The sequence below is a fragment of the Natrix helvetica genome (assembly GCF_964273705.1).
Source record: "Natrix helvetica genome assembly, chromosome: 2".
Classification (NCBI taxonomy): Eukaryota; Metazoa; Chordata; class Lepidosauria; order Squamata; family Natricidae; genus Natrix; species Natrix helvetica.
Genome location: NC_138552.1, coordinates 54,024,004 through 54,043,760, shown reverse-complemented (window position 1 = coordinate 54,043,760; position 19,757 = coordinate 54,024,004). Strand labels below are relative to the sequence as shown.

General features: G+C 39.3%; 1 protein-coding gene across 1 annotated transcript in view; it reads right to left on the bottom strand.

Annotated features, from left to right (window-relative positions):
- LVRN (laeverin) overlaps positions 1–19,757 on the bottom strand; it is a 46,360-nt gene that overhangs the window by 11,170 nt on the left and 15,433 nt on the right. The window contains exons 6-13 of the mRNA XM_081943599.1: positions 14,605–14,718; positions 12,718–12,855; positions 12,021–12,086; positions 11,823–11,888; positions 9,330–9,490; positions 7,635–7,708; positions 6,493–6,632; positions 3,820–3,875 (exon numbers count right to left, since the gene is read on the bottom strand). Of these exons, the coding sequence (XP_081799725.1) occupies positions 3,820–3,875; positions 6,493–6,632; positions 7,635–7,708; positions 9,330–9,490; positions 11,823–11,888; positions 12,021–12,086; positions 12,718–12,855; positions 14,605–14,718 (815 nt within the window). The remainder of the gene's footprint in view (positions 1–3,819; positions 3,876–6,492; positions 6,633–7,634; positions 7,709–9,329; positions 9,491–11,822; positions 11,889–12,020; positions 12,087–12,717; positions 12,856–14,604; positions 14,719–19,757) is intronic.

Genomic DNA, 19,757 nt, shown 5'->3' with positions numbered 1-19,757 from the left:
AACCAGTAGAGGAAATTTTGAGTAGCTTGGAGAACCGGTAAATACCACCTCTGACTGGCCCTGCTGATAAGTTTATAACCTTATCTATTCTCTGCCTCCCGAGTCCCAGTTGATCAGGAGGAAATGGGGATTTTGCAGTAACCTTCCCCTGGACTGGAGAGGGAATGAAGATTTTACAGTATCCTTCCCTTGCCACACCCACCAAGCCATGCCCACCAAGCCACGCCTACAGAACCAGTAGTAAAAAAATGTTGAATCCCACCACTGCATCAAAACCTATACCGGAGAACTATATTTTAAATGGAAAGGAATTCTAAAACTAACAGGTCTGACAATTTTGGAATTGATCTTGTCCCATGTTTTTTCAGTGCTTGCTACATTAGAAAACTTCTGGGATGAATCAGATTATTAATCTGCAAACATGAAGATATATAGAAATATTTGATGAAGACCTGGGGGTAAAGCAGCAGCACTGGAATAAGGAAAACAAAAGCACAAATGAAAAATATAGGGATTGCAGAAATAGAACAACTGCTTGTAGTTTATAACCTTACTACTGACACAATAGTCTTTTGTAAATAAAATCATGTAAGAAATTCTGCAATGCACCTTCCCACTTTACTTGACTGCAATCAACATCAGAAAGCTATAGAGAGCACCACTTCATATATGCATTGCATCTGAAATGGTTTAAATTGTCTTCAAAGACACTAGAGGTCTTTGCAGAGGAAAAATGTTTTAGGCAGTTTCCCTGTTCGAGAAGAAAAGATAGCAAAAGAACACAACGTATTTTATTAGTTCAGGAGTTGTCCATCTGGAAATACCTCCTAACTTCATCTTTAATTTGCTTCTGAGTCAATAGCCAGATAGAAGAAAAGACTGGCAGAATTCAAGATATACTCACAGTTCAAAAGCTTATGAATGGCGAGGACTTGAGTTGTATCAGGAAGCAGGCTGAGGCCAGAGAAGGCAGGTGGTCTGGGGTCAAAGCTGGAGCAGAAAAAGAGCAGGAGCAAGAAACAGGATAGAGGCAGGATAGAAAGTACACATTTGGAATGCAGATTCAAAAATGCCAGTAAGAAAGATTGGCAGGAGAGACATGTGCATGGCCAAGGCTGCAGTCTTAAATACTTTTAGTAGGAAGTCCTAAATGAGATTTACATCTGAGTATAAATACTTAGGACTGCATTACACAGCATCAATTCCACACAGGCTGAAGAGTAAAGCAACTGAATTATGAGGGATCTGTTCCTACAATAAACAATCTGGAATGTATTGTGAACATGTACATTGGGTGTGATCAGGCAAGAGGCCATTCAATGTAAAGGTGAAGATAATTGGCTAACCCATTGCTCTTTATTACTCTTTCTGCTGCCCAAGGAACAGCGGTGGGTTTCAAATCCTGATGCTACCGGTTCGCTCATGTTGTGTGCATACTCGTTCCCATGCATGCTGCTTCTGTGCATGCGCAGAAGCAGCCAGGCAGGTGGGCAGAGCCTCCCACCGCTGCCACTAATAGTTTGGCCGATCCAGGCCAAACTGGGAGCAACCCACTTCTGCCTAGGAACTGTAGCAGTTCTGTCCTTTCACATTTTTGAACATGTGACCTATTTTCAACTACAGGCTCTTGTTACCCATTTATAGTGAAAAAAAACTGTACTATGTAGCAGAAAAGTGGGTAAAGGGAAAATAATAAACTTTCCTTGTTCCCAGCAACCTTGTTAAAGATTTCTTTTTTTCTTTCTCCTATGCCAGTGATGGCGAACCTATGGCACGGGTGCCACAGGTGGCACGCGGAGCCATTTGTCAGGGCATGCGAGGCGCTGCCCTGTCAGCTGGCCAGTGCACGCTGGCCAGCTGACTCACCCTTTTCTAAAGCCATTTTTCGCCCTCCCCAGGCTCCTATAAAGCCTCTGGAGCCTGGGAAGGGCAAAAAGAGCCTCCCCTGCTCCCCCTGGAGGCCCTCCGGAGGCTTCATGAGCTTCGTGAAGCCTCTGGAGCTAAAAAACCGGCCCTATGGGCAAACCGGAAGTTCAGGAACGGATTCTAAGTTCTTGTTTTGCTCTAAGGATCGTTTTGAGCTCTCTGAAGGCTTCAGGGACCCTCCGGAGGCTTCCCTGAAGCCTTCGGAATGCTTAAAATGACCCTCCGTGCAAACTGGAAGTGACTTCCGGTTTGCTTGGAGGGTCGTTTTGAGCGCTCTGAAGGCATCTGGGAGGCCTCTGGACGGTCCCTGAAGTCTTCAGAGTGCTCAAAACGACACTCCGAGCAAACCGGAAGTCACTTCCAGTTTGCTCGGAGGGTCATTTTGACTGCTCCGAAGGCTTCAGGGAAGCCTCCTGAAGGTCTCCAAAGCTTCCGGAGGGCGTCCGGGGGGGCGGGGGAGGCTGTTTTCGCCCTCCCCAAGCTCCTATAAAGCCTCTGGAGCCTGAGGAGGGCAAAAAAAGCATGTAAAAATGGGGGGAGCACGTGTAGTGCGTGCATGCACACTGGGGGGTTGCGTATTGCATTATGGGTGCGGCACGCCTGCACACGACCCCCCTGCGCTCCCCCCACTTATGGCACGCAAGCCAAAAAAGGTTCGCCATCGCTGTCCTATGCATTCATAATATTTGTACAAAAATGTTTTTTTTTCTGAATAAGTGCTGAATAGTAGCCCTATACATCATCTCGACTTGTGTTGCTTTCAAAAAATTCTATAGGAGTTGCTCAGCCTCCAAAGAATGTCCACCTTTTCTGTTCACAGGTGCAATCTCCTAAGTAAAGTGGAATGTGTTGTGGCTTGCCAGCCGCCAGCAGAGCTGGCAGCAGAGTCAGACAGTGAGAAGGTTGGGGAGGAGCATGGGCCAGTCCTGGAGGGTGGGGAAGGCTCAGATGAGGGCTTTGTGTCAGAGGCTGAGATGGGGCCGAGGCCGTCTGGCAGTGATCAGGTGCCTACGGAGGTGGCCAGCAGTGAGGCAGAGGAACAGCTAGAGCCTATTCCCAGTGTATGCATGTGCAGAACTGCCAGAAGAAAAGAACAACTCAGAAATTAGGGTAGACTTGGGAGTAAAGTCACAAGTGGAAGATGATTGGCCCCTCCCATAGGAAATAAAAGAGGAGCGAAAGGGGAGTGGGCTTTTGGAGGAAACAATTTGTTCGATCAGTCATTAGATTAGTTTCAGGAATGTGAAGATCTCTGCATGAATCTCAGAGACTAGGTGCCCAGCACCTCATTCGGAAAATATTTACATGGCAGCTTTCCAAGATAGATAAGGTCTGTAGTCATAAATATTTCTTTGAAAGACTGCTTGCCAGGCCTTGCTGAATGTGAATGAGAGGAATTCACATTCATTTAATAAAAGGGTTTTTGGGGGGAAGCCTAGGTCAGAACAGTAAGGAAGAAATCTCATATGGCTACAGAAGTCGGTTCACATTACCACGCATCCCTTCTGCTTGTGGATTCACACTGCTTCAGGGACTAAGTTACGGGAAAGGGCATGGATCAAGAGATCCTTTCATAGTGCTAAGTTCTCTAGTCGTCACCAAGGCTAGGAAAGGTATTTCAAAAGTGTTATGGACACTGCAATATGTATTAGAGATCCATTAGTTCAAAATCCATGCCTATTTCTTTCTTAAACTCTTGTTGATTAATCCAGTTGATCAAAAGATCCATGGAATGTGGTACATTGTGCTACCTGCACGTGAAACTCAGAGATGATGCAAGAAGAAACTGTAGAAAAAAAATTATCATTTTTTTTTAAAAAAGGAGATCAGATGCAGAATGAATTCAGAACTCAATTATAAGTGCAGAAAAAACAACTATAGTGTATAACTTACCAGGTCAAATGAGTGGCATCTGCTATTAACTGTAATCTGCTGACAGAAGGAATAACCTGCAAAGATACCCATGTATTATAGTTTATTTAAAACTGTTATCTTCAAGTCTTTATACAGTAGTAGTTCAAAGTATCTGCAATACTTCTTCAGATTCCTAAAAACATTTATTATATGGATGTGCAATTCAATGTGAATTTTAAAAAAAATATGACAGGTTCCAATTTGAAATTGTAATATTGCTAGTCATTCACAAATATCTCCTAAACTTTACCAATTGATGGCCTCTCTAAATTACATACATAGAATATAGGCTACCCATTTCCTTATTTCTGTATGATAAACGTGCCAGACTGTTGAGACTGTTGAGGCCTGTTGGAACAATGTAATTAAAATAGGTGTATTAAACCCATCAGTATATTTGTATGTTTTTTTCCTGATTCATTTCTGTTTCCTTCTTCCCATAGACATGTAGGAAGCCAAATCCATGGTTATGTAAAACAATATACCAGTGTCATTCATGTCTTCAATCCCTAAATTATATTCAGTGATCTTTATCAGGACTACAGTGGGGCAAAAAAGTATTTAGTCAGCCACCAATTGTGCAAGTTCTCCCACTTAAAAAGATGAGAGAGGTCTGTAATTGGCATCATAGGTAGACCTCAACTATGAGAGACAAAATGTTAAAAAAAAACCAATCAATCACATTGGCTGATTTGGAAAGAATTTATTTGCAAATTATGGTGGAAAATAAGTATTTGGTCACCTACAAAAAAGCAAGATTTCTGGCTCTCACAGACCTGTTCCTTCTTCTTTAAGAGGCTCCTCTGTCCTGCACTCATTACCTGTATCAATGGCACCTGTTTGAACTTGTTATCAGTATAAAAGACACCTGTCCACAACCTCAAACCGTCACACTCCAAAGTCCACTATGGTGAAGACTAAAGAGCTGTCGAAGGACACCAGAAACAAAATTGTAGACCTGCACCAGGCTGGGAAGACTGAATCTGCAATAGGCAAGCAGCTTGGTTTGAGCAAATCAACTGTGGGAGCAATAATTAGAAAATGGAAGACATACAAGACCACTGATAATCTCCCTCGATCTGGGGCTCCACGCAAGATCTCAACCCATGGAGTCAAAATGATCACAAGAACGGTGAGCAAAAATTCCAGGACCACACGGGGGGACCTAGTGAATGACCTGCAGAGAGCTGGGACCAACGTAACAAAGGCTACCATCAGTAACACACTATGCCGCCAGGGACTCAGATCCTGCAGTGCCAGACGTGTCCCCTTGCTTAAGCCAGTACATGTCCAGGCCTGTCTGAAGTTTGCTAGAGAGCATTTGGATGATCCAGAAGAGGATTGGGAGAATGTCATATGGTCAGATGAAACCAAAATAGAACTGTTAAGTAGAAACACAACTCGTCGTGTTTGGAGGAGAGAGAATGCTGAGTTGCATCCAAAGAACACCATGCCTACTGTGAAGCATGGGGGTGGCAACATCATACTTTGGGGCTGTTTCTCTGCAAAGGGACCAGGACGACTGATCCGTGTACAGGACAGAATGAATGGGGCCATGTATCGTGAGATTTTGAGTGCAAACCTCCTTCCATCAGCAAGAGCATTGAAGATGAAACGTGGCTGGGTCTTTCAACATGACAATGATCCCAAACATACTGCCCAGGCAACGAAGGAGTGGCTTTGTAAGAAGCATTTCAAGGTCCTGGAGTGGCCTAGCCAGTCTTCAGATTTCAACCCCATAGAAAACCTTTGGAGGGAGTTGAAAGTCCATGTTGCCCAGCGACAGCCCCAAAACATCACTGCTCTAGAGGAGATCTGCATGGAGGAATGGGCCAACATACCAGCAACAGTGTGTGCCAACCTTGTGAAGACATACAGGAAATGTTTGACCTCTGTCATTGCCAACAAAGGATATATAACAAAGTATTGAGATGAACTTTTGATATTCACCAAATACTTATTTTCCACCATAATTTGCAAATAAATTCTTTCCAAATCAGCCAATGTGAGTGTTTGGTGTTTTTTTTTTTACATTTTGTCTCTCATAGTTGAGGTCTACCTATGTTGCCAATTACAGGCCTCTCTCATCTTTTTAAGTGGGAGAACTTGCACAATTGGTGGCTGACTAAATACTTTTTTGCCCCACTGTACATCCTTCTGAACTTTCCTTTCACTTAAGACATTTTGGAAGAGGTTATATTCTTTATTGCCTTTTAGAATATGGATTTAATACATACCAAAAGTTGACATTTTTGTGTCGGAATGGAGACTAAGAGTAAAATGGATACCTTAAACCTTGCAAATGTTTGAGTTCTTTGACTGCTAAAATTCCCAGACATTCCAAGAATTATCCCTAGGCTCATCTACTTTAGAAATATGGCTTTCTCTATAACCAGAATCAGCCAATAATAGAATACCAAAATTGGAAAGGACCTTGCAGGTCTTCTAGTCCAACACCCTACTCAAGCAAGAGACCCTATTCTTTTTCAGACAAGTGGTTGTCCAATTACTTTTTTAAAACCTCCAGTTATGGATGGAACACCATGAAGGAAAACCATGATCCAATGTGCCTTGAGAAAATGCTGTACTGTAGAATAACATAATCATTCTTATAATAATCATCTACATACCCATGATTAAAAACTATCATACCTTTGGATCATCTTCAAGCACTTTGGCCAATTTTCTACAATAGTTTTGATCATAGTTGATTCTATAGTAAGCACTCATATTCACATTTAAAACAATCCAATCTTGTACTGAATCTGATATTTTCATTTCAGGAAATATTTCTGTAAGCATATGAAAGGAAGAAAACTTAGTGTGTGTATATGCCCTTCTGAAAATGTACGTATGCTCATAATAACATGTTGCATAATTTCTAATAGAAGAAGAAGAAGCAAATAGACCAAGTGCAGCTTATCACATTGCCCACACATGTACTGTATAGTTCTCAAAACCATAACATTGATGAAAGTCATTGGTAGGATTTTTTTCATAATCATATCACATTAAAATATTTGGATCTGTTTAGAGTATTGAAATTCTTTTTCCATCTTTTGAAAGATGTAAAAGTGTAATAATTGCTTTATTGCAGCATCCATTTTCCCATTTTCCCTTTTCCTAGCCAAAGATGGTAGAATTGGCTTTTGGTAAGAAAAGGACAGAACTGGCACATTTCCTTGGTTGTACCAACACCATAGGACAGAGATTCACTATATCTGTCCTAAACTAAGCTTTACTCTCTTAAAGTGCCTTTCTAATAGCAATAGCACTTAGGCTTATACATCACTTCACAGTGCTTTACAGTCCTCTCTAAGCGATTTACAGCATATTGTCCCCAACAATCTGGGTCCTCATTTTACCCACCTCAGAAGGATGGAAGGCTGACTCGACCTTGAGCCTGGTGGGATTTGAACTGCCAAACTGCTTGCAGCCGGTGATCAGCAGAAGTAGCTTGCAGTACTACACTCTAACCATTGCGCCACCGCAGCTCAGTTGCCAATTTAATAACCAACTTAATTCTCTTTTCAGTTGCTTTCCAGTTTCTTTTCTACCAGGAGTCTCAAACTCTTGTTGCCATTTTCTAACATGACCATATTGTCCATTAGTCCTGCCCCCCCCTGCCCCCCCCCCACCTCCCCAATTCTTCTGTTAAAGAACCTGTATGGAAAGCAGAGGAAAGTACAATAACTCATCATCGATATTTTGGCTGTAATTTGCTTTTTTCAAAAGTTCAGAATCATATATTCCAGACAGTAAAGACTTTCTTAAATTTAGGAAAACATACTTACTACTACGTTTATCAAGCCATACTAAAGGTTGTAATTTTCCATTTCGTATCCAAGAAATAGGAATAATCCATGTGCTATTTAATAAAAATAACAATTGATCATTAATCCATAAACCAAAGTAAAATACTATTCAAATGCTATTACATACATTAAGAAGAAAAAAACTCTCTTTGGGGGTGGGATTTTATAGTTCAAATGTGCAATGCAATTTCTGTTTATAGCTAAAAGCTGCATAACTCACACTCCACTGTGCAATTGTGAACTGAAATATTTGTGTGTACTTGAATTCAATGGATTTCATCTACATTTAAGCCTAATATAATGTAAATACATATACATGGGGGTTTCTTACCTTTAGTAAGGTAATATCTGTAAGTGTATAAGAAACCTTCACTTTCTATACCTGACAATTGAATGCACAATTATACTCATAGATTTCTCTTTTCAAAAGTTTCTTTTCTAAGTCATACTCCTTGTATGGCAATAAACAGTCCTGATTCAACAGAACCTGTTCTCATGGAACAGGCCCATTACAAAGATAAGAAAGTTCTACTATGTCATTTTAACTCTTGTTCAGCTGAGTACATGCTGCATTCCAATGACACAGCTGAGACAAATCTATTAATGGCAGCTTTTTCCAGGTTTCAACCTAACCACATAAGCTGCTTTATATTTCTGTAGTGTGCTTGTTTAAAAATGTATATTTCCAGCTAGAATATTAGAAAGCTTCTTTTGTAACATCCTTAAGGCCATCTAGCATAGTCGGTGCTGATATTTGATTTCATTCTCATATAAATATTTACACATTCAACGCAAGCTGCTGAAAATAAGGACTGTGGTAGTAATACACATTCCAGAACATGGCCTGACAGCTGAAGTATATTTACACTTACATTTCTTTTTTAAAAACAGTATTATAGACACTATTAGCCTTAGATTAAGTCCTGGCTCTTAATTCCATTGTTTACTTTATTTCTAATTCACATTCCCTCTAATAACTTAATACAGATTAAAGCATAATTAATCAACTCAGTTTGGGTGATTCTCAAATTTATGGTTTGTACAATTAAAAAAATCAGCTGAATGGTCAAATATCCCATATTCCTGCTCAGATGCAATATAAGATTCATTTTGGTATTTATAAGTAATGTCTGAGAAAACGAATGTCCAACTTTGTTTCAGAGGGTAAGCACAAATCATAGTTTGCAGAGTTGGGAGTTGCAGAAAATAACAAGTTATGTTCAAAGAAAAAATAGTTTGTATTGGGAAAGTGTGCCAACTGAACCTATTTCTATTGTTGAAAACCTGCAGATCATATATTTTAAAAAATCACACAAAACTTATTACCATCATCTGTATTTACATATGGTTTACCACAGTTCTAGCTGATTTATTAATTTTGACTACTGGATCTTTCCTAAGGATCTAGGAAAGTTAATGTCTGTCTGTCTACACACACACACATGCATGCACGCACACGCACACACACACCTGTGCACACAGTTTCAAGTAATGCAACCTTTGTAACTGATGAGAACTGAGATTCTATCCATTCCTATTGTGTTCAAATAATTTTCCAATTTTTTTAGAATGGAACTAAACACAAAGTATTTGCACCCCATTTTTACACATTCACTTAATCTCTATTTAAAGTCTTTACATTGGTCTTATTATTACTTTAAAAAACACACGTACTCTGAGTTGTGTTCTCCTTTTTCAGCAAAAAATGGTATCTGGCTAATATTACCAGTTGAGAAATCTACTGTCAGGAGTGGATAACCCTTCTGGCAGGTCCAAGAATCCATTATTGTTTTTACTGATGCTGGCAACTGGAAGTCATTTTGCTCATCTATTACCTTCCAAAAAATGTTCAGGATTAAAATATAGTTTTTATGTTAAATACATATATAGAAACTTTCAAGAAACATGAATCATTCAGATCCCAGCAGTTTTGAGATCAAGTCCATGTTGTAAATCAATTTTCATCAACCATATCTCCTGCAATATGAAAGCAGTGAAAGTGTTGAAATAGATGCTGAATCAATGGCTGTGAGTTGGACTTTGGTCAAAGAAAGCACCCTTATGCAAGAATATCCTTAGATACTGGTAGAGATTCAGACTTTCTGCAGAACTGCAACATCAACAAGATACTGATGGAAAATTGCTAAAAGGCTAATCTCCATATTAGAAGATCAACACTTTGATAATCTTGATACGGTAATCTAAATCAGCTCAATATATTATCAGAAGATAGTTAATTATTGGAACTATCCAAGGTACTGAAATTCCATTATGACTCAGACTCAGACTTCTATCTTGTTTAATAAAGAGCCAAGCTCTGTGTTAATTGTAATGCATAATTACAAGGGCATATTCTTCATTTGGTACCAATCAAATGAACTGGTACCAATTTATTAGTGGAACAAAAAGGTATAAGAGGGTATATTTGGCTGTGGTGCAGCCAAATTATATGCTTCAGTATGACTGTATTGCTTTAGTGTGAGGTTAAATTCTATACTTAGTTGCAGAAACTCATTGGGTGATGTAGCACCTTCTGTCTACCCAGGATGCAATATAAGGTTGATATTGTTAGGACAGATATTTGGAAAAGGATTCTGACACTTCGAAAAGCAGGATACAAATCAGCTAAACATGAATAAACTAATGGAATATTTATGTAACTCAGTTTAAAGTTACTGTGTTTAACCTGTGTTTCAGATTAAAGCTGTTCCTTGTAGTCACTATACAAAAATACTATTATAGTTACTAACCACTAATCAGAAACAAGGATTAATCCAATGACAAACCACTGTCAGACACTACCCAAGCTCTATAAATTTTCAGTCATTGTTGTGCAGGTCAAAAGTATATTTATGCTCTATTAAATACTTTAACTCTTCCATTTACAACACTATACAGCTTATCAAAACTATGTGCATTTCCCTATCTGTTACACCTACAAAATGAGGGGTCCTTGGTGCTCTCTGAGCTTGATTGTTTTCTTGTGATGATACCCTGATAATGTTACCTAGTTTGAGTAATGAAATGTCTGCAAGAAAACAACCAAGCTCAGAGAGTACCAAGCAATCCCTCATTTTAACCCTGAACTACAAATATTCTCCTTTATTGCTACACCCACATAAGAAATCCTATAAAAATAATTGAGGATTTTTGTGAGTCTCAAAGCTTAAAAACAGGTTTCCATGTTATTGTTCACATCCAATACAATAGAAACCATCCAAGTACTAATATGTGTGCAATATTAAGGGTGGGAGAGCAAAACATGGGTAAAGTGAGTATAATTTGATCCAGTCCCCATACTAACACAACAAGGAATACATGGCACTGCCCATCATAAGGAGGAACATAAATCTTACTGCCACACAACAGGCATGTGTTTCTTACTCTTAAAAAAGGGACAATTTTAACAAGAGACTAAATGGAAACTAGAATTAATGCAATCTGAGAGGCAGTATATAAAAGCCAGAGAAAATTAAGCTTGAAGGAACATTTTTCTAAAATTCATCTGGGACTTAGAAGATGAAGAAATTGCTAAGAAGGAATTCCAGAAACTTTTACTTTCTACAAAGCCCTACTAAAATCAGCCATAATCTCCCCCTCCCCTCATTTGGGGTGGGAGGGCGTTGAATCTGAATAATGTGATTAGCAATAATGAGCCAATGTTGGCTCTTAGATTCACAGGTTTCCTCTGTGGGACTAAACTTCTCATTATATCCTGACAGAATTAACTTCCCCAGATATTATTAAGGTACTTCTCATTTTCTCTAATACCATTTTTTTCCTATCCATGTTAGGTAGCAAAAGTTATGTATCTATTTTCAATCACATGGGCATAGCAACTAATATCTGGTGCAAATGAACATTTTTCTTCCTATAGGTATTTTATCTCCTATATCTTAAGCTGTAGAAAAAATCTGCCACAGGGTTGATATGCACTTCATATATTTTTTTATAATGTACTTTTGATTACTGGATGGAGTACATGGCTGCCTACAGAAGGTGGGGATTATTCCAAAGAGAAATAGATGTGTGGACATATACAATTGGACACCCCTGGAATAGAGCATCCAATGGTCACGGCTGAATTTATACCCCTTTTACTTACAGCCAACAATTCCCAATGTATTAAAATAAAAAGTCTAGCAAATGCATTGTAAATTTAACCACCTTTTGAATGTGAGTCCACAGATCATCTTGGACAGCATTGGAAAAGGAAAATGCACTCAGATATGACTGTAGTAAAACAAGAATATGAGTATTGGTTAGTTTGTAAATTTTCAATATAATTGAAAATTCAATACATTCAATGTGTAATACATTCAATGTAATGTATTATAAGGTATTTATAATATTTTCTAAACTTACATTCAGTGCTTTGAAAAATAGTCCTTCAGTCATAAAGTTGGAAAGCATCCAGACGATAACAGCCCCCTAAAATAGACATATAGAGAGGAAAGATTAATACATTTAGGAAGATGTTTATTTACATTCAAAATAAACATTGCATTCAAAATATTTTAAATACATACACTAAATGAAAATGGTATGTATTAAATTCAAAATTGTTTTACTTTCATACAGATTATGAGATCTGATAAGAGGGGTCCCCCACTTGTGGGCCACAGCCCACTAGCGGGCCACGGGCTAATTGCCACGGGCCATGTGAGTGGCTGGCCAGTGCATATGCCATTTTGTCCACGCACAGCCCCACTCATGCGAGCAACGTCACGGGTGCCCATGGTCCAACTCTCACGAGTCTCATTATGGATGTTCATGGCTCCGCTTGTGCAAGTCTCATCATGAACGCTCGCAGCCCCACTCGCGCACACGTCACCAGGACTGTCATGAGTGCTTTCATGTGCATGTGCACATGTGCTTGCCCCTCCCACAAAATAATCCCCTCTTTCTCCCCCCCCCCCCGGGCCACCAACCCAGAAAGGTTGGGGAACACTGTCTTATAACATCGAGAGAATAATTTAATTTTCTCATGCACTATAAAAATATTCTTCAATCACATCTATTTATGAATTATATATGAAATATACAATAATATATGATTTACCTTATGGTAAGTGATTGTACCGAACAGTTCTGATAATGAATCTGTTTGACGGGTTTCTGTATCTGATAGAGACTGATTTAATGCTGGATTATCTTTAGCCAACATAGGTAGTGTAAGTTGCTCGCCAATGAGTTTATCCTGCAAATAAACATAAAATGTTAATTTTACTCATGCAAACCCAAATTTACAATTCTATGGTAACATTCATAAATGTATTTAGTTCTTTCTGCATTCCTTTCTAACATCATTAATCTTGTTCATATCAAACTCAAAAAAACTTGCTTAAACTGAAAATCTACACAGAAAGGAAGCATAAATGTTAATTCTATCCATCTCAATCAATCCACTTACTCACTGAAGCTATTACAGGTAAAGGTAGAGGTTCCCCTCGCATGCCTGTGCAAGTTGTTCCTGACTCTAGGGGGCAGTGCTCATCTCTGTTTCAAAGCTGAAGAGCCAGTATTGACTGAAGACATCTCCGTGGTGATGTGGCCGGCATGACTAAATGCTGAAGGCGCACAAAATGCTGTTACCTTCCTAGCAAAGGTGGTTCCTATTTTTTCTACTTGTATTTTTACATGCTTTCGAACTGCTCGGTTGGCAGAAGCTGGGACAAGTAACAGGGGCTCACCCCATTATGCGGCACTAGGTATTTGAATCACCGAACTGCAGACCTTTCTTATCGACAAGCTCAGCGTCTTAGCTACTGAGCCACCATGTCCCTAACCTATTATACCATCTAGTAAAGACTTCATATTCAACTGTAATAAGAAGCATACATTAGTTCTAATATATTAAGTGCCGCTTTACAGCACTTAATAAATAGCAGTGTATACAGAAAGAATATGTGTGATTTAAGACAAGGAGGAGTAGGAGAACACCATGACTATAAATTACTCAATAAGCAATCAATTATGGTACTTGATGCAAAAATGCATGTGCAAATTGGTAAAGTTTACAAAACTAGGTTAGGCCTAGTAAGCTTATATTTGAATTGTACCAGGCTGTAGATAAGGTCTCACATAACACTAGCAGCTCAGCAATGACAGAAGAAGGGAGACAAAGCTCATACGTACAGAATTATAAAGTTGGAAGGAAGTTAATCCAATTCTCTGATCAATATAGATTTAAATGATGACCATCCAGCTGCTGTTTGAAAACTTCTCATGAGGAAGAATTGACCATTTCATATCATAATAAATAAAGTAGCCTGAATACAGAAATCTCTCCGAGCTTAGAGCCTCTATTACAGTGATGGCGAACCTATGGCACGCGTGCCACAGGTGGCACGCGGAGCCATTTGTCAGGGCACGCGAGGCGTTGCCCTGTCAGCTGGCCAGCGCGCGCTGGCCAGCAGAGTTCACCTTTTTAAAAGCCATTTTTCGCCCTCCCCAGGCTCCAGAGGCTTTATAGGAGCCTGGGGGGGGGGAAGAGCCTCCCCCTCCCCCCCGGAGGCTTCAGGGACCGTCTGGAGGCTTCCCTGAAGCCTTCGGAACGCTTAAAACAATCCTCCGAAGGCTTCAGGGAAGCCTCCGGAAGGTCCCTGAAGCCTCCGGAGGGCCTCCGGGGGGGCGGGGGAGGCTCTTTTCGCCCTCCCCAGGCTCCTATAAAGCCTCTGGAGCCTGGGGAGGGCGAAAAAAGCATGTAAAAATTGCGGGGTTGTGCGTTGTGCACGCATGTGCACTGGGGGGATCGCTCATTGCATTATGGGTGCGGCACGCCCGCACACAACCGCCCTGCGCTCCCCCCACTTGTGGCACGCGAGCCAAAAAAGGTTCGCCATTGCTGCTCTATTACATCGTTTTCCTTAACTTAAAAGCACTTAAAAGTAAAGGCAGAGTTTGAATGAAAGATACACGGGAAAGATTGGTTTTAATTCACACTTACCAGTGGCATAGTATGTTCAATGTAGTTTAGACCTAGATGTCCAAAGTAAGTTGCAAATCCCTCATTAAGCCATAGGTCGTTCCACCAATCCATGGTAACTAGGTTTCCAAACCACTTAAAATAGGAAAGGAGCGGGGGAGAGTGTTTAAATGAATTCTTTCAATTGCTGTTCTCATTCATCTGGCAAGAGAGCAGTTCACGATTTTACTTAATGGGCACAACTTGTCACAAAGGAGTGGTGCAATATCTATAGGTTGATAGGAGTTTTAGAAAATACATTAAATATGCCACAAGGATTAAAATAGGGAGTTAAAGGAAAAGAAATCTAGGTTTTTATTACATAATCCAATGCAACTATTTTAAAGGGTCCCATAAATGCAAAACTAGGGTGTCAATGAATGTGCTCATTTTCTGTAATGTAATTATCAGTTTCTAAGCGATGACTGAAAAGATCAATTTAATTACAGTCAGGGCAAAAACTGTTTCCCCCTCCTCCCCAAGCTGCTATTCCAAGACTCCCTTTTAGGGCCCGGTAATCCGTTAATTCGGAGCAGAATCAGGGTGACCGGATGGAGCTGAGCATTTCCTGACACCACATGGTGCTCTCAGCACATTTTTTTTTCTTTGCTACGGATGATTGAACTGTCAACCTTCTGGGTAGAAGGCAAGTGACATCACCACTAGACCACCACACTACTCAAGTTGCTGTTTCTATAATCCTACATAAAGCTCTTCAAATGCTACTCCAGGTGCTGTGTGTGTCTTTGTGCGTGTGCACACACACACACATACTAAGAGAACTCAAGGAATTAATCCTGTATTTAATTTTATCCAAGATCTTGTTTGCTCAATCTGAAAGAACTGGAAATCATTTTGGTTTTTTTATGTAATAGTAAGATTAGAATTTATATATTAATGATTTTTTTAGTGTCTTGAAGAAAGACACTAATTTCTTAAGATTTAAGACTTAATTTCCATATGGTAATGTTTCATTCTTTTGGTCCTACAAAAGCAGTGGTGATCTATTTCATATATCATTCAATTATATAGCTTTTTAAAAATCAGATTCATTTAGTACCCTGTACTTGCTACAGCTTCTAAATGAGTTTGGGGTGAAGAAGCCACCAAAGAAACAAAGACTCTTAATGTAAACAGACCTTCCACTTTTCTAATGATTGTTGCCTACATACTAACTTTCTGTGCTTCACAGACAGCAAAATATTGTTTACTGTAATCTACCACATATCCATTATCCTTTTCCAGGGAACAATAAAGAATGTCAAAATTATCTCACTGAAAATACCAGACTATTTCATTTGGTGTATCTGCATCAAGACAATACATTGCTAGTAGTTTCATTAATTCTATGCAATAATAATCCTGTGGGGGTATTTTTCAATTATTTACTGACAACCAGTTTTTTTATTTCTTTTATTTTAGTTTTATATTATTATTTTGAAGGTTAATATTATATTTCTTTCTGTTTTGGCCTCTCATTTAATATACTTTGAACCTTCGTTGTATGATACATAATTAAGGTGACCAACCGTCCTCCTTTAGAGAGGACAGTCCTTCTTTTGTAAGTTCTGTCCTCCCTCGAAAAGTGTCCTCCTACATGTCCTCCTTTTTGATATTTGAAGGCTAATCTGTTGCGCGTTATGTGAAGTATTTTATTAAACAGTGTTTAATGGTGTTTTTTTTACTTCATCGCAAGTATATTGAACAGATATTGAATCTTGTGTTGAATTTTTATCTAAAGAAATGCTAGACATTAAAGTAGACGACAATAGTCTCTTTGAAGAAATTAGAAGACTGAATGTATATTTAAATTCTGAAAAATTAATACAATGGGAAAATCAACATGTTGAAATTGATAAAAGATGGGTGGATATTTTCAGCCATTTCAAAAATGAACATATTCCATGTGAACATTTATTTATACTTGTTCAATTTACGTTGTGCTGCCCTGGAACTAATGCAGCAGTTGAAAGAGTTTTTTTCAATTGCCAATGATTTTTCGACAAGTGAGAAATCGAGATTGAATGTTGATACTCTAGCTGCAGCATTTGCCGTAAAATTCAATATGAAGGATATTTCTTGTTCAGATATTTCCAATATATTGTTAGAAGATGATACATTGACAAAAAATATTAATTCAATGGAAAAGTACTCATTCAAATAATAATTAACAGGCATGTAAGCATAATTACAATATAAAATGTTGCAAATGTTTTTATTATGCATATATCATATTTTAGTGTATTATTGTTGCAATGAATAAAATATTTCTTTTATTTATGATATTTTTTCCAATTTATTTGTCCTCCTTTTCATTGTAAAAAAGTTGGTCACCTTAACATAATAGGTAATACAATTTATTATGAGGCTGTTAATACAAGCAAATAGCTTTGAAACTGCTTCTCTCATTCTTGTAGAATCCTTCTCTCCTTCAAGCATAATGCTTTTTTCCTGATTAATGTTTAAGGCTGTCTTTCTTAATGTGAGCAACTTTTAAGACGTGTGGACTTCAACTCCCAGGATTCCCCAGCATACTAGAAAATCAGGGCATCCACACATTGAAAAATTGCTAAAGAGGAGAAACACTGGTTTACAGTGCTTGACCAACATTCCCAATTTGTTACTCTCCAGATCAAAGGTGGTATTCTGCCAGTTCAAGCAAACCAGTAGCGGGGGCAGTGGGAGGCTCCGCCCACCTGCCCAGACATCATCACAGACTCTCTGCGTATGCACAGAAGTGCCATGCGTGAGCGAAGCGAGTGTGCACACTCTCGGTTTTGAACTGGTATCGAAGGTAAGCGGATTTCATGCTTGCTCCAGATCTGTTGCACCCAAAATTTCTGTTGCTAAGGAACATAGCAGTTACCATATTTTTCGGAGTATAAGACACACCTTTTTCCCTCAAAAAAGAGGCTGAAAATCTGGATGCCTCTTATACATCCAATACAGCATTTTTTGCCTCCTGAAGCTCCACCCCTTCACCAAAATGGCGGTGCATAGCTTGTAGGAGCTCCTGGGGGCTGGGGGGGGCAGAAATGAGCAGAAAAAGGGTGTTTCTTTGCTCAATCCCCCCCACAGCCCCTAGGAGCATTCTATAAGCCTCCATAAGGCTATGCATTTACAACATCAAACAAAAATCAAACAAAATATTCCCTTAATAATAAATAACTAAATCCAAAGCAGTATTTTTAAAATCCCCAAATAAAGTCTAAGAAAGGTATTAACATTCAGTCAGCCGGAACTAAACTGCATTGAAATATAACAGTAATTAAAAAAAATTAAAAATTAAAAAAATTAAAAAAAAGAAATATAACAGTAATTGTAGCAAAATGGGAGATGCATGGAGGCTGGCTGGGAAATTCTGGAAGTTAAAAGTCCACGCATCTTAAAATTGCCAAGATTGGAAACCCCTGGATAAGAGTACAGAACTCCATGAAATGGAGACAAGTATAGGAAGGCCTGGAATTTCACCCCCATCTTTCAGCAGGGACTTTCTTGATGAGCAGAACTATAGTTGATGCTCCATCTGGCCATCTTTTAAACATTCTGGTAATCCAGAAATATCACACTCCCACAAATTTGGTGAAACCCTATAGGCCAGCAGTCTCCAACCTTTCTGGTTCAGTGGACTGGTAGAGGTGGGGGGTGGGGGTGGTTTCGCGCATGTACCGCTTTCACAAATGCAGCTAGTGTATGCACCAGCCCACCCACCACTTCTACAGCCCAGTTCCCAACAGGCTGCACCCTGGAAATGAGCCACGGACTGGGGTTGGGGACAATTGTCAAAGACAATTGCCATAGAAAATTGTGTACTTGTCTGTTTGAAAAAAAAATTGTATGATCTATTGTACGTCATTCTAACCATTTTTAAACAGAAAAGTGATGTAATAAATATTCCAAATACAATATAATAAATATATGGTATGCATCAAAATGTTAATTGTCAAAGAGAACCAATGACTTTCTGAACAATAGTAATGCAGGCTTTTAATAGTTACATTACAAATTATTAAATTAAGGCCAGGAATACCCCCCCCCCGCCTCCAGGAGCATTCTATAAGCCTCCATAAGGCTATGCATGGAATTTTCTTGACAAAAAATTGGCTCATTTTTACAAAAAACAGGCCATTTTTCTCATTTTTGCCCGCCACCCCCCAGGAGCACTCTGCAAGCCCCCCAACGGCTATTCATGCCTTTTTTTAAAAAACGGGACCATTTCCGCAAAAACAGCTTGTTTTGAGGAGGTTTGCAGAGTGCAAAACCTTTTCCCCCCCTTTCGGAAAGCTCTTTACTTAGAGTGATTGATGAGAATTAGATTGATCAAGTGCTGTGCCAGCAGAAACAAAGTCTTAGGTGCTGCAGATTGTCAGCGATTTCCTTCTCCAGCACATGGATAAATACACCTGGAAACATCTACCTACCTACCTACTCTCTCTCTCCCTACCTACCTATTGTATTTCTCTCTTCCCCCCTCTATCTATCTACATACTTATCTACCTACTCACTCTCTCTCTCCCTACCTATCTACTGTATTTCTCTCTTTCTCTCTCTCTATCCCTCTACCTACCAACCTACCTACTCTCTCTCTCTCTCTTACTACCTACTGTATTTCTCTCTCTCTCTATCTCTCTCTATTTCTCTCTCTCTCCCTACCTACCTTCTGTATTTCTCTCTCTTTCTCTCTCTCTCTATCCCTTTATCTACCTAACTACTCTCTCTCTCTCCCTGCCTACAGTACCTACTCTCTCTCTCTTCTCTCTCTCTCTCTCTCTCTCTCTCTCTCTCTCTCTCCCTACCTACCTACCTACCTACCTACCTACCTACCTTTTTTAAAAATTTGCCTCTTCAAAACCTTGGTGTATCTTATACTCTGGTGCGTCTTATACTCCAAAAAACGCGGTAAGTGAGTTGCATTCATTTTACAATTTCCTCCCCACAGTTGTTAAACAAATCACTTAACAGTTAAGTGAATCAGTTGATCATTAAGCTTCCCCCATTGAGTTTGCTTATCAGAAGCCCTCTGGGAAGGTTACATATGATCACATGACTCCAGGACAGTGTAACTGTCATAAATACATGCCAGTTGCCAAGCACCCAAGTTTTGATGATGCAAGCATGGAGATGCTGCAACAACG